This window comes from Oratosquilla oratoria, chromosome 42 (assembly GCF_046742065.1).
Source record: "Oratosquilla oratoria isolate Oo_2021 chromosome 42, ASM4674206v1, whole genome shotgun sequence".
NCBI classification, from domain to species: Eukaryota; Metazoa; Arthropoda; class Malacostraca; order Stomatopoda; family Squillidae; genus Oratosquilla; species Oratosquilla oratoria.
In genome coordinates, this window is record NC_134818.1 from 16,859,700 (window position 1) to 16,872,993 (window position 13,294).

General features: G+C 37.9%; 1 protein-coding gene across 12 annotated transcripts in view; it reads left to right on the forward strand.

Annotated features, from left to right (window-relative positions):
* The window catches only part of Pfk (ATP-dependent 6-phosphofructokinase), a 123,946-nt gene that overhangs the window by 74,742 nt on the left and 35,910 nt on the right, over positions 1 to 13,294 (forward strand). For 10 of the 12 annotated variants that reach the window (XM_076179098.1, XM_076179105.1, XM_076179109.1 and 7 more), the window contains 6 exons: positions 84 to 294; positions 2,050 to 2,158; positions 7,601 to 7,696; positions 10,325 to 10,417; positions 10,520 to 10,672; positions 12,773 to 12,883. In XM_076179098.1, coding sequence (XP_076035213.1) covers positions 84 to 294; positions 2,050 to 2,158; positions 7,601 to 7,696; positions 10,325 to 10,417; positions 10,520 to 10,672; positions 12,773 to 12,883 — 773 coding nt within the window. Of the gene's footprint in view, positions 1 to 83; positions 295 to 2,049; positions 2,159 to 2,662; positions 2,772 to 7,600; positions 7,697 to 10,324; positions 10,418 to 10,519; positions 10,673 to 12,772; positions 12,884 to 13,294 lie in introns of all 12 variants that reach the window. The other 2 variants (XM_076179099.1, XM_076179108.1) reach the window with 1 other exon arrangement.

Consider the following 13,294-nt stretch of genomic DNA (forward strand, 5'->3'; position numbering starts at 1 on the left):
GATATTGTTTATAATGATTATTGTGCAAGTTAGGTGTTTATGATAAATTGTGATGAATCATCTGCAATATTTATTTTCCAAAGGTGAAATCACAGAAGAGGAGAAGACGAAGTACTCGCATCTAAATATTGTTGGCATGGTGGGCTCAATTGATAATGATTTTTGTGGCACGGATATGACCATTGGCACTGACTCGGCACTTCATCGTATTATTGAGTCGGTTGATGCCATTGCAGCTACTGCCTATTCTCATCAGCGTTGCTTTATCCTTGAGGTTATGGGCAGACACTGTGGGTGAGTATTTGCCTTTATCTGCATTTACTTGAGTGTAATGTACAGGAAGAGAGGTATGCTTGTGGACTGTGCTTTCATTGATCAAGCCTAATATTTTTTTTTAGCTTGTTGTACAATTTGATGTGTCTGTACAGAAAACTGTATTTCTTGATATCTCTGAGGCATAGAATCAAATTTTTCCCATGATATTGTCATGGTAAAACACAAGTCTACCTCAACAAGCTGGAATCAATCAATCCATTGCATTATCTCAGGTCTCTTTTACAAGAGACCCATGGGTCATAGGTAGCAGGCAATGGCTACTGGATTGGTTCACAAGTCACTCAAGGAAGAGACATTGTGTTGGCAGGGTAAAGATAGAGTAGCCTACATAGGATAGTGTTTGGAGACTTCTGTATGGTGATTACATCTAGAACAATTTACATTTGTGGCCATGCCTATTCTGCATTTGCATAGATTTAGAGCTGGATGGTGGCTTGAACATTCATGCAAATGTGGTTCTTTAGAGTAGGGAGTTTGGGGGTTATACTTTTTATTTATTGATTTATTCATTTTAATTGTTTAATTTGATAGATTAATTGATTATTTGTATAAGTTGATTGTGCTTGTGTTATGTATTAGGATTGACGGATGGGATTGAGGGCTCATCCATAGAACTGTGTGCTTATTAATTTATGTGACAGGTTATATCTATGAAACAAAACAGAATATCTGGTTCCCCTCAGAAGTCATGAGTGATGTATTCTGCCATAAATTCAGTATTTTGAGAACAGTCCAATTACCAACTTCTTCCACTGGATGAGAAATCTAAAATAATGGGACTAAATTTTGATACTCTCATGATATAGGTCTCTCATCAGAGACCTGACAGCAAAGATGGAGAAACTGAATATATGAAGAACAGATGCAGGTACAGGATTTGGACAGCAGAAAGACGTACTGATTAATGTAAACAGACAGCATGTAAGAACCACTTTTAACTATGCATCCACAGAATGACCCCCCAACAATTTGGAAAAGACACCCTATAAACAGCACAAAATGATGCATTAAGAATAACTGGCTGCACTTAAACAGCCTCAGCAGAAGAGCTACATTCAGAAACTATCCCATAGAGCAACACATCAGAATGATAGGTACATAGTTCTAATTAAGAACCATTGAACTCTTGCACCATATCACACAAGCATAGTTACATGTATGCTGCAACTGACAACTGGAGATGTCTGCACATGGTGTCATTGTTGTCTTAGAGGCAGAGATATATTCCTCAAGGGAAGAAAATTCTTTTTCACAAGCACTTGGTCCTTGGACTGGGCCTAGAATCTTGACCAGATTTGTGGATCTATTCAGTGACTTGTAACTTTCTAGATGCTCCACGAGGGATCCTATAAAGTTAAAAGGTAGCCTTAGAACTTTCTTGCAGGAATCTTGTGGCCCCAAGTGTGCTTTGAAGCTGCATATTGATCATTAATTCTCTGCATTGTATTGTCCATGTTTCTTGTATCTCTATATAAAAGTTCATAAATCTTAATATACATTTTTTTTAGCAGTATATTTCAGTTCATTCATGATTCAACATATTGGTTTAAATTACTTAAAGTTCTTAAGATAAAGTACAAGGCATTTATGTTGATACAATATATATATATATATATATATTTTTTTTAAGTTATATCTTTTTTATTAATTATTATTATTTTTTTTTAATTGTTTACAATACATATGGTCCTTTATACTGCTCTTTATTGACAGCTATTTGGCTCTAGTGGCTGCCCTTACCTCAGAGGCAGACTACGTGTTCATTCCTGAGAACCCACCACAAGAAAACTGGGGAGAAAAAGTGTGTCATAAATTGCAACAGGCAAGAAAATGAATATGTAAAATTCGGTTAAGCTTATGCTTTTAGAGTATTTCATAGTTGCGTGTAGTTGGTAAGGTACAGGGACCCATTTTTTTTTCTTCTTCTTTTTCTTTAATTTCAGGGAGAGTTAGGTGATGATTTACGAAGAAAATTCGGAGTGGGTTTAGTTCATGTTTCCTTTGTTTTTCTTTCAGGAAGACATTACTAAGGATTTTTGATGGAGATTATGTATTTGTATCATTCAAAGCAGAAAAAAAAAGGAAAATGTTACTCATGTCTCTTTCTTCTTCTTCCAATCCTCACCTTCATTTATCCCTACCAAAATCCACCCATGCAAATTTTAATTTGACCTCCATATTTCCTTTGATTTGCTTATATTTAATTCTTGTTCTTTTTATGTTAAACTACACCCCCCATCATCCTCAATTCACATGCAAATTGTTCATTCTTGTGATCCTTGCGATCCATTCCTGAATCCCCCCAACTTGGTTCCCATGCTGACAGGTACCTCTGCTTGTCAGCTTCCATAGCATGTGAGGCAGATTACATGTTTATACCTGAATTTCCTCCTGAAGTCGATTGGCCTGAGAAGATGTGTTTCAAACTGGAATCGGTATAGTTGCAGGGTTTCAGAAAACCCATTCATTGCATAACCTGAAGTGACCCTTGCTTTCCACGTTCTTGTAGACCCCCTTAACATGTATAATTTTGTTGACTTCCTAACTAGTCCTTATACTTGTTTTGTAGTTTTTGTGGACTAAATTGTTGGAAAGCTTTGCTTGTAATTCCTCTTCCAGGCTTGTTTACAGACTCATATCAAAGTAGTTTGTAAACTTAAACTTAAAGCTTTGCTTTGTTCTCTCAACAAGTCTTGTGAATAGGTTCCTACTTAAAGTATGTAGGTTAAACTCCAGTATTAATGTTGCTTTAATTAGAAAATTAGGTGACTGTACAGGCTGATAGTTGGTATTATTGTACATTAATTTATTTTGTCGTAGAGAAAAGCTTCCTCAGATGCCAAATTTTGATGAGACGTTTACCTTGGCCAGAGACCATAAGCTTCACTTCTTCAAATGTCTAAGAACAAAGATGCATGATTTGTGAAATTAGAGGTAATACATAAATTATAATGCCAAGACAGAAAGCATATTTGTATGAAAATCCAATGGAGGAATCAAAATTATACGTGTTCACAGAAATTAGTTAGCTTAGAACTTGATCTATAATGATCTAGTATTAGTGTAACATGTACACATTTATATTCATATACTACTTCTACTCGGGACTTTTTGAGTTTTTAACTAACCCTTATTTAGTTCATTATTTTTTGTGCATGTACTTTTTAAGTTGCTCATTCTAAAGAAGAACATAGAAAGCTACATTTTCCTTTCATGATGCTCATTGAATGGTTTTTCCTTACCCTTGGTATGGCTAAAACTCCACCAGAATAGGTAGCTCATGGCACAAATCAATTTGTCTCATAGCATTTTGAGTTCACAGTTATGTTAACCCTGTTTAGCATCTTCTGGCATTATGGAAAAATTGGTTTGATGGTGTCTTATTATTTTGGATTTCCTTTCCAGATTACATGGCATTTCATTGTTTTGCAATCACCAAATTTGGTATTATTCCCCCTTTTTTAAGTTGTGGTATGAATGCTAGGTAGTCGACCTAAATGGGTGAAATGTTTGTTTACATACATGCAGGGCTGGGGTCAATCATGAATTTTATTAAGATTTATAAAATGTAAATTGAAATTGGTGAAAATATAAATAAGCTTGAGTCAAAATGAGAAAAATGTAAAAAAGAAAAAAAAAATCATCTTTGTAAATGAAACTCACTGAATTCAAATGGAATTGATATTAATGAATTCATATGAATTGATGACTAGATTGACATGTGAACTTGTTATTGCATTGTTAAGTTAAATTATATTGTACTTGAAAAGTAAAATAATATTTTGCATCACAACATTTTTTTAGATATCAAGTGAAATGAATAAGTATAGTTATATTAATTTTCATAAAATTCAGAAACTGTTTCCTGCATAACTCTTGTCAGATCACATGGGCTTGGTTTACATTCTTCTTTGCTATGGTATCTAGCTGCAATTTTTTACATCTGGTGACTTTCGAGAATGAATCTAGTGGTATTTGTTCTTGAGACTATTTTTCTTTCTAGTAGATGAATGACACTGAGCAGATTTAAATTATTTTTTTTATTTAAAACTTCAATACATGCACACACACCATTCACAAAGATGGAAACAAAGAAACACCACTAAATTATAGGCCAGTATCACTAACCAGCACAAAAGTGAAATTATGTGAAAGGATTGTGAAAGATTGATGAACCAAATATGAAAAATTGAACATTCTGACAATGAGTTAATTTGGCTTCAGATCTGGAAGGTCGTGTGTGTTGAACCTTTTAAGTTTTTACTTGAGAGTGATTGATGTGCTGCTGGGTGGACTGTGTGTACCTGGACCCAGAGAAGGAATTTGATAAAGTGCCTCACAGTCAACTTGTGCAGAAATTGGAGCATGTTGGAGGACTGAGAGGCAAACTATTAGAATGGATTAGACTTTTTGAAGGAAAGATACGAGGACAGTAGGAAAGGATAAGATGTCAAGTTGGAGAGCAGTAATGAGAGGAGTTCCACAAGGTTCAATACTTGCACCAGTAATGTTTCTTGTCTATGTCAGTGACATGATGGGAGACCTGAAAGATCAAAATGAAAAAGGGGACGTGATTACAGTGTTCAGGTCACTAAAGGGGATAGATTTCATTGATAGAAGAGATCTCCTGATTAAAGATGGGAGGGCTTTAAGAAATAATGGAAGTAAATTAAGACCACATGTCAAAAGGATGTGAAGAAATAGTTTTCCACATAGATGTATATGCAGAATAGCTTAGCAAGTGATATAGCCCAAGCTCAGACAATGCACAAGTTCAGATCTGAATATGATAATTGGAAATCAAAGATATAGATTACGTTGGAACTGTACATAAATTTGAGTCTAGGTATGTTAGAAAATTAGAGAATAGGAGACAGAACCCAATGAGCATTGCTCCTTTCCTGTATACTATAATTAGGTAAATACACACAAACAAACAAACTTATATGCATATGGAACCATAAGTTTACTTCCCTCACCACCCCATCCATATATATATTAATCAAAAAACCTTGGAGATGTCTTACAACCCTGATGTGGCTATACCTTCACTTCACATCACTTACTATCCCCATCCCCAGCCCTCAGCAGACACCTCCACATCCCATACAACCTTGATACATTCTGTAATTGATTGAATTGAATTGGAATTGAAAAGCTTGTGAAGTAAAGTGGAGTTGAAGCTTTTTTTTTATATGAATTGAATTGGAGCTGATTACTTCAGATTTTGTTTTGAATTGGCAAAAATGAATTGACCCCAACTCTGGATACATGTACTTTATGGAAATGAGGTTTTAGTTTTAGTGTTTTATTCCATTGATTGTGGATGCACTTGCTTTTGCACCCTTGCATATTTTAAGTAAATCTGAATATATTTATATATGAATAGTTAGGCTAAGGTTTCAACAAATGAACACATCTAATTATATATTAAGGGAATAACCTATTTGTGTTTAAAATGTGTATAAATGTATTTATGTGCTTTTATATGTATGTATGTAAGGATAAAGAGAGAATATCAGGAGAAGTTGAGAGAAGTGTGGAATGTGGTGAGGGATGAAGGGGAAACTGGAATAGAAGAGGAGGAAATGGTGTTTGAAGGAGGCAGTGATAGAATGTGCAAAGATAGTATGTGGGGACAAAGAAGATGGAAGGGAACAGGAGAGGCAGTGAATGGTGGGATCAAGAGGTGAAAGTGGTGGTGGAAGAAAAATGAACACGTGATGATTGGTTGCATGGTAGAACAGTGGAAGCATGAGTGTGACAAGAAGAAGAAAATGCAAGGTAAGGGAGGCAAAGAAAAGGGCAGATGTGAAATGGGGTAGGAGTGTGACAGAATTTTGAAAGAAATAGAATGATATCTTGGAAGAAAGTGAAGAGTGAAGAGGGTGGTGAGTCAGATAGAGAAGAAAAGGTAAAGGATGCAGATTAAGATGTTAGTGGAAGTAAAGTTAGTAAGGAGAAGATGGGTAAAGTATTTCAGAATTGTTGAACATAGAGAAGGTTAGGGAGTATTAATGATGGCAGTGGGAGGTGCTAGGAAAATAACTGATACGAGAGGAAAATGACAGGGCTATAGAAAAAAAAAAATGAAATACAAAGAGCACTGAAAGTGATGAAAGATAATATGGCACACCTGGGTTGGATAGGGGTCACTCTTGGGGAAATTAAAAGAATCATGAGAGATAGGTATTCAGGGATGGATACAAAGAGAAGACTATTTGAAGGAGTGATTGTACTAATGACACTGTAGGAGGCAGAGACTTGAAATGTAAGGGAGGTAGAAAAAATTTAAACATGTTTGAGAAGTATGGTGGGATTTACAAGGATGGATAGTGAGAAACGAGATGAGGTGGAGAGTAGGGGTAGATAGGGTTGATAAAAGAATATTGAGGTAGTTTGTGCATATGGAAAGAACAAGTTAAGCAAGACTAATAAAAAGAGTGTGGAAGGCTGAGATGGATGGAATGAACTTGTAGAAAAAACTGAAAGTAGATGTATGGGATAAAAGGGGCCTTGGGTTAAAGGAGAATGTCTGTTGAACAGGGAAGGGAGAAGACATTAGGTAGGTGTGAAAGGAAAGTGCTTGTTAATGGTGAGGTCTAGAAATTTAGGAGTGGATATATCAGTTGGGGATGCTGGGATAGAATTGGAGTACAGAATTATGGAAGTAAGAACAACAATTGGAGCACCAAAAAAAGTGTGGGAGAGTAAGAAAATGGTCAAGAGTAAAAGGATAGCATGTTTTTGTGCTTAATTGAATTGGGGATTTTGAATCATTCCTAATGGTCTGTCTATGGTGTTGGGAGTGTGTGCAAGGTGTCAAACAAGAAAGTAAAAGAAAAGTGGGATGAAAATCTTTGTGTAGAGAATATGATCAAGACTGAAGTGGTATGGGTATGTACTGAGAAAGGGTACAAGACAAGTATAGAAAAATGAGGATGGTCAAAAAATGTTGAGAGGAGAGTGTGGTTGCATGCATTCTTTATGTAAGTGGAAGTAGTTAGAATTTTCAAATATTTATCTCTGCAGTAGATTTGGATAGTAAAAATTCCTTATCTTTAACATTAAAGTCACTTATGGTTATTACTTTTAAGATTTGTTTCTGTATTTTAAAACTTGTTGATAAAGTGTAAATACAATTAGCTTTTCCTAAATCATATAAGAATGGGCATTTATTCCTTCAGATGTAATTGAGATGAAAGTGGAGTTAAAATACAATAGGACTGACATGATTGTAATCTATTTTCTTGTATATATATAGGAGAGGTCAATGGGTCAGCGTCTAAACATCATCATTGTGGCAGAGGGAGCTATTGATCGGAATGGAGAACCAATTACTGCAGAAGGTGTGAAGAAGGTAAATTCAAATTACAGTATTTTAAATGTTAGTTTTAAGATAGCTGACTGATAAGCTAATTTCTTTAAGTCCTGTTTCATGGGGGGTTCTTTCTGTGAATTTGTCATTTAAACAGTGCACCCATCATCCTCTTTATCATAATTCTACTCTTTGTTAGAGATTGCTTCTTTGTTTCTTTATGATGGACCAATGATGGGTACTTGTTTGTAGTGGTCCTGCAAGATGTACAGCCCAGCTGTCTAATTTCAAAACCCATCTTCTCCCATATCTCCGCCTAATTTCAAAACCCATCGTCTCCCATATCTCCGCCTAATTTCAAAACCCATCTTCTCCCATATCTCCGCCTAATTTCAAAACCCATCTTCTCCCATATCTCCGCCTAATTTCAAAACCCATCGTCTCCCATATCTCCGCCTAATTTCAAAACCCATCTTCTCCCATATCTCCGCCTAATTTCAAAACCCATCTTCTCCCATATCTCCGCCTAATTTCAAAACCCATCTTCTCCCATATCTCCGCCTAATTTCAAAACCCATCTTCTCCCATATCTCCACCTAATTTCAAAACCCATCTTCTCCCATATCTCCGCCTAATTTCAAAACCCATCTTCTCCCATATCTCCGCCTAATTTCAAGACCCATCTTCTCCCATATCTCCGACTCATTACAAACCCATCTTCTCCCATATCTCCGCCTAATTTCAAAACCCATCTTCTCCCATATCTCCGCCTAATTTCAAAACCCATCTTCTCCCATATCTCCGCCTAATTTCAAAACCCATCTTCTCCCATATCTCCGCCTAATTTCAAAACCCATCTTCTCCCATATCTCCGCCTAATTTCAAAACCCATCTTCTCCCATATCTCCGCCTAATTTCAAAACCCATCTTCTCCCATATCTCCGCCTAATTTCAAAACCCATCTTCTCCCATATCTCCGCCTAATTTCAAAACCCATCTTCTCCCATATCTCCGCCTAATTTCAAAACCCATCTTCTCCCATATCTCCGCCTAATTTCAAAACCCATCTTCTCCCATATCTCCGTCTAATTTCAAAACCCATCTTCTCCCATATCTCCGTCTAATTTCAAAACCCATCTTCTCCCATATCTCCGTCTAATTTCAAAACCCATCTTCTCCCATATCTCCATCAGGAGGTACTGACACTTGGTCTCTGGGCTTTGACCAAGATCTCTTCCTGTCAACTTCAACTTACACCTTTTCACACATGGAGAACCAACAACTAGTAACTACTCCCCATCTGATACTGCTATCAGTTGGTGACATAGAAATGGTCCCATGCCAATACAACACAGACACAATTTTTATCAGACCTGTGGCAGCTTATCACCAGAAAATAGAAATAAAGCACAGTGTCATCTACAAATAACAATTAGTTCATTTCCTTTGTCCATTGATTTTTGGCCACTAAATACAAACTACTACCTGGTACTCCTGCATTTACATTCATTATCTCCTCATCTATCTATCTATATATACCAAAGGCTTCTTCACCCTTATAAAGGAGGTAGCCAAGTCAAGGCACACACTCCTACTTCTACCCATTCCACTCTCATCCACCACCCTTGTTTCCTTATCTTAGCTCTTAGTGGATAAAGGGTTATTCCTGTCTCCTGCCCACTACCTGGGTCAAAAGCAATGCAGCATAACACAACACATTCACAGCAGCACTGCTTCACTTGTATGATCCCCCCCATCCCCATATGTTGAAAAACCATGTTGACATCACACAACCCTGATGCAGCCCCATATTTACTTAAGACCAGTCACTCTCCATGCTTGACCTTGACATATGCCCCATTACTTTGTGTCTGGCTGTCTATCTATATACAAAGGGCTTTTTTCCCCTTTCAAGGGAGGTATCAAAGTCAAATGGCATGTACCCACTCCCACCCATTTCACTCCTACCCATTCCACTCCTATCTACTGCCCATTCCTACCTCTGATCTTACCTCCTCATGTATGATGGGTCATCTCTGTATCCTACCCATTGCCCTGGGTCAGAATCAATGTAGCAAGACACAGTACATCCAAAGCAAGGCCACTTCATTTAATTGGCGACCTCACCTCTCCATCCCCTCGTGCAGAAAAGGAGATGGGGGAGAAATCCCATTGGGCTGCATCAAAATATCATTCGCACATAACCCCCCCCCCCCGCATTCTTCATCTCCTCCCTTTCTTGCATCACATTATCATCTATTCACAGCCATTCTCCACTTGCACCTATCTCCTACCTTCTTCCTTCCTTACTCAACAGACATTCCCCTCTTGCTCAAAGCACCTTTCACCCTATCCATCCATTTCCTCCTCAGTCATCCCCTCAAGTTCATTCCGTCCACCTATGCCTTTCACACCTCTTTTACTAATCTTTTTTCACTCATTCTTTCCATGTGGTCAAAACATCCAAATACTTTGATCAGCCCTATCTGCCATCTCCTTTTCCAGCCCCGTTCTCCTCACCTTGTTTCTCACTCAACCCAACGTAATCCCTACCATACTTCTGCTGTATATTGCATGGCAATAAAATAAAAGTAATAACAATTTTTCTCTTCCTCATGTGCACTTTTCTAAATTTAGCAAGTAATGTGATGAACATTTATTTATTTCCAGGTAATCGTAGACAAGCTTGGATTTGATACGAGGATCACCGTTTTGGGTCATGTGCAGCGAGGTGGATCTCCATCAGCCTTTGATCGTATTTTGGTATGTATAGGGAGGAAAAAAAGAAAATGTATGATATATTGGTATAGATTTAGAATAGTATAGAGGTAATTGTATGTGTTAAATTATTTTCCATTGTGACAGGGCTGCCGCATGGGTGCAGAAGCTGTTTTGGCCTTGATGGAAGCTGATGATACAACTGAGCCTTGTGTGATTTCACTGGATGGTAACCAATCTGTTCGTGTACCACTTATGGGCTGTGTACTGAAGACACAGGCTGTTGCGAGGGCTATGTCTGTAAGTTTCCATTCACAGCTTGATTTGTTTTCTCAGTCACACAAGTCTTTCATACTTGGAGACAAGTAACCACTTAAGACTGAGTTTTAAAGAGTTACTATCCCCCTTTTCTGCTGTCCTTAAATCTCATCTTCACCACCCCTAGGACTCCACATCTTCCTTTCCTGTTACTGTGGTGGGGGCAAGAATTATTTCCATGCACACTGTCAAAGGTTACTGGATGGATAGAATGGGTGAAAAGAGCTTTGGGTGCATGTGGTATGGCAGCATATATTATGGTAAAGATTATGTATTGTTTACAAATGGGTGTTGGATGGGTGGAGAGTGGGTACAAGGCTTGGCTGGCTATCTCCCTTATAAAGGGGAAGAAGCCTTTTGGTATATAGGGTAGATTATGTATTAATAGTGGAAAGATGTTATAAATGTGTTTAGAAAGGGAATTGATGATAGTGAATGCATTAAGAACAAAGTCTGATATAAGTGTACATGGGAAAAGGTGGTGGATGGGTGGTCATAAGGGCATTAATGAACTATGTAATGGAATCCAAAGGGAGGATTGGAAGGGTTCTGGATGTACATGTATTCAAGGAAGAGAGCGGGGGATTGCCAGATCATTATCTGGTAGAAGATAAAGATGAGGATGCAAAGGGAGAGAGTAAGAGAAGTGCTGAGGATGAAGAGAGAGAGAGAGAGAGAGAGAGAGAGAGAGAGAGAGAGAGAGAGAGAGAGAGAGAGAGAGAGAGAGAAGAGAGAGAGAGAGAGAGAGAGAGAGAGAGAGAGAGAGAGAGAGAGAGAGAGAGAGAGAGAGAGAGAGAGAGAGAGAGAGAGAGAGAGAGAGAGAGAGAGAGAGAGAGAGAGAGAGAGAGAGAGAGAGAGAGAGAGAGAGAGAGAGAGAGAGAGAGAGAGAGAGAGAGAGAGAAAGAATACCAAGTGGAAGTTGATAAAAGTATGGGAAATAATGGAGGATAAAAGAGAAGCAGTAGAGGAAGAATACTGAGGACAGTCACAGGATTTTACATAAGTGTGAGGATTGGGAATGAAAAGTAAATGAAGTGAAGCTGGGACTGTACCATGATTATATAATTTCACTGTGGTTGTTCATTGTATAAATAGATGGGGGTGATAAGGGAGATAGCAAGAATGTGACAATTTGAGAGGGTGTGTCTATCCATCTATACATCAAGGTTTTTTTTCCCCCTTACAAGGGAGGTAGCCAAGTCAAAAGGCAAATGTCTTCTTCCACCCATTCCACTCCCATCCACCACCCTTTCCTCCTTCTCATCTTAGCTCCTCATGGATGATGGGTCATCCCTGTATCCTGCCCACTACTCTAGGTCAGAAGCAATGCAGCAAGATGCAGTAGATCCACAGCAAGGCTGCTTCACTTAATTGGTGACCCCATCCCCCTCTCCATCCCCTTGTGCAAAAAAAAGAGAAGACGGGATGGGGGAATCCTTTTGGACCGTGTCAAAATATCGTTCATACATAACCACTCCCCCCATTCCTACCTCGCCCCTTCCTTGCATCACAGTATCATCTATACACAGCTATTCTCCATTCACTCACTCCTATCTCCTGCCTTTTCCTTTCCTCAACAGACATTCCCCTTTCACCTCATCCATCCATCTCATCCTCAGTTGTCCCCTCAAGTTCACTCCATCCACTTCTGCCTTCCACACCTCTTTTACTAATCTTTCTTCACTACTTCTTTCCATGTGTCCAGACATTCCAATACTCTCTCATCAGCCATGTTAGCCATTTTCTTTTCTAACTCAACTCTCTTCCTCACTTTTATTTCTCACTCTATCAACCTTGTAACCCCTACCATACTTCTTAGACATTTCATTTCAAACACGTTTAAACATTTCCTCTTGCCTCTCTTCAATTACATGTTTCTGCATCATTCAGTGCCATCGGCACAATCAGTATGTATATACTTAATACAATATGTATATGCTTAATTGTGAATATACTTCTGTATGAGAAAAGAAAGCAGAATGTAAACTTTATTCAAAATTTACTATAAATGAATTTGTGAAACTGATAGTCCTCTCTACACTTGCACTTTATCTTTAGGATATTACATTAAATTTTTTGCAGGACCGTCAATGGGAACAAGCTGTTCAGATGCGTGGACGTAGCTTCCAGCGGAACCTGGATACATACAAGATGTTGACTCGCCTTAAGCCCCCAAAGTTGGCTGAAGGAGCTGTAAGTATTGTCCAGTTTCTACTATTTATTTTGTTTGTTCTATTCTTCTTTGTAGGTGTAGAGTAGTACTGTAGTTTTTAAATTGTATGGGGTCTGAGTTAGAATGGTGAAAATTAATTATAATCAAGTAAACCCTCATGAGTTTATTCCAGTAGGGGTGGAGGTTAGTACTAACTTCTTGATTTTCCTAGTTTTCATGAATTTATATAGATACCTTATTATAAAGTTATACATTTGGGTGAACAAGATTTTTGATAAGTGTAGTGAAGATCAATATTATCATGTTATATATGACCATGGGAACAGCTGCAGAAGTTAGAGCAGGAGAGCCTCTTTTGAAGGAATGGAGCAGCTTCCCAAATTCAGAATAAATTCTTGTTGCAAATGAAGTTGGATAAAATGGGTAGAAAA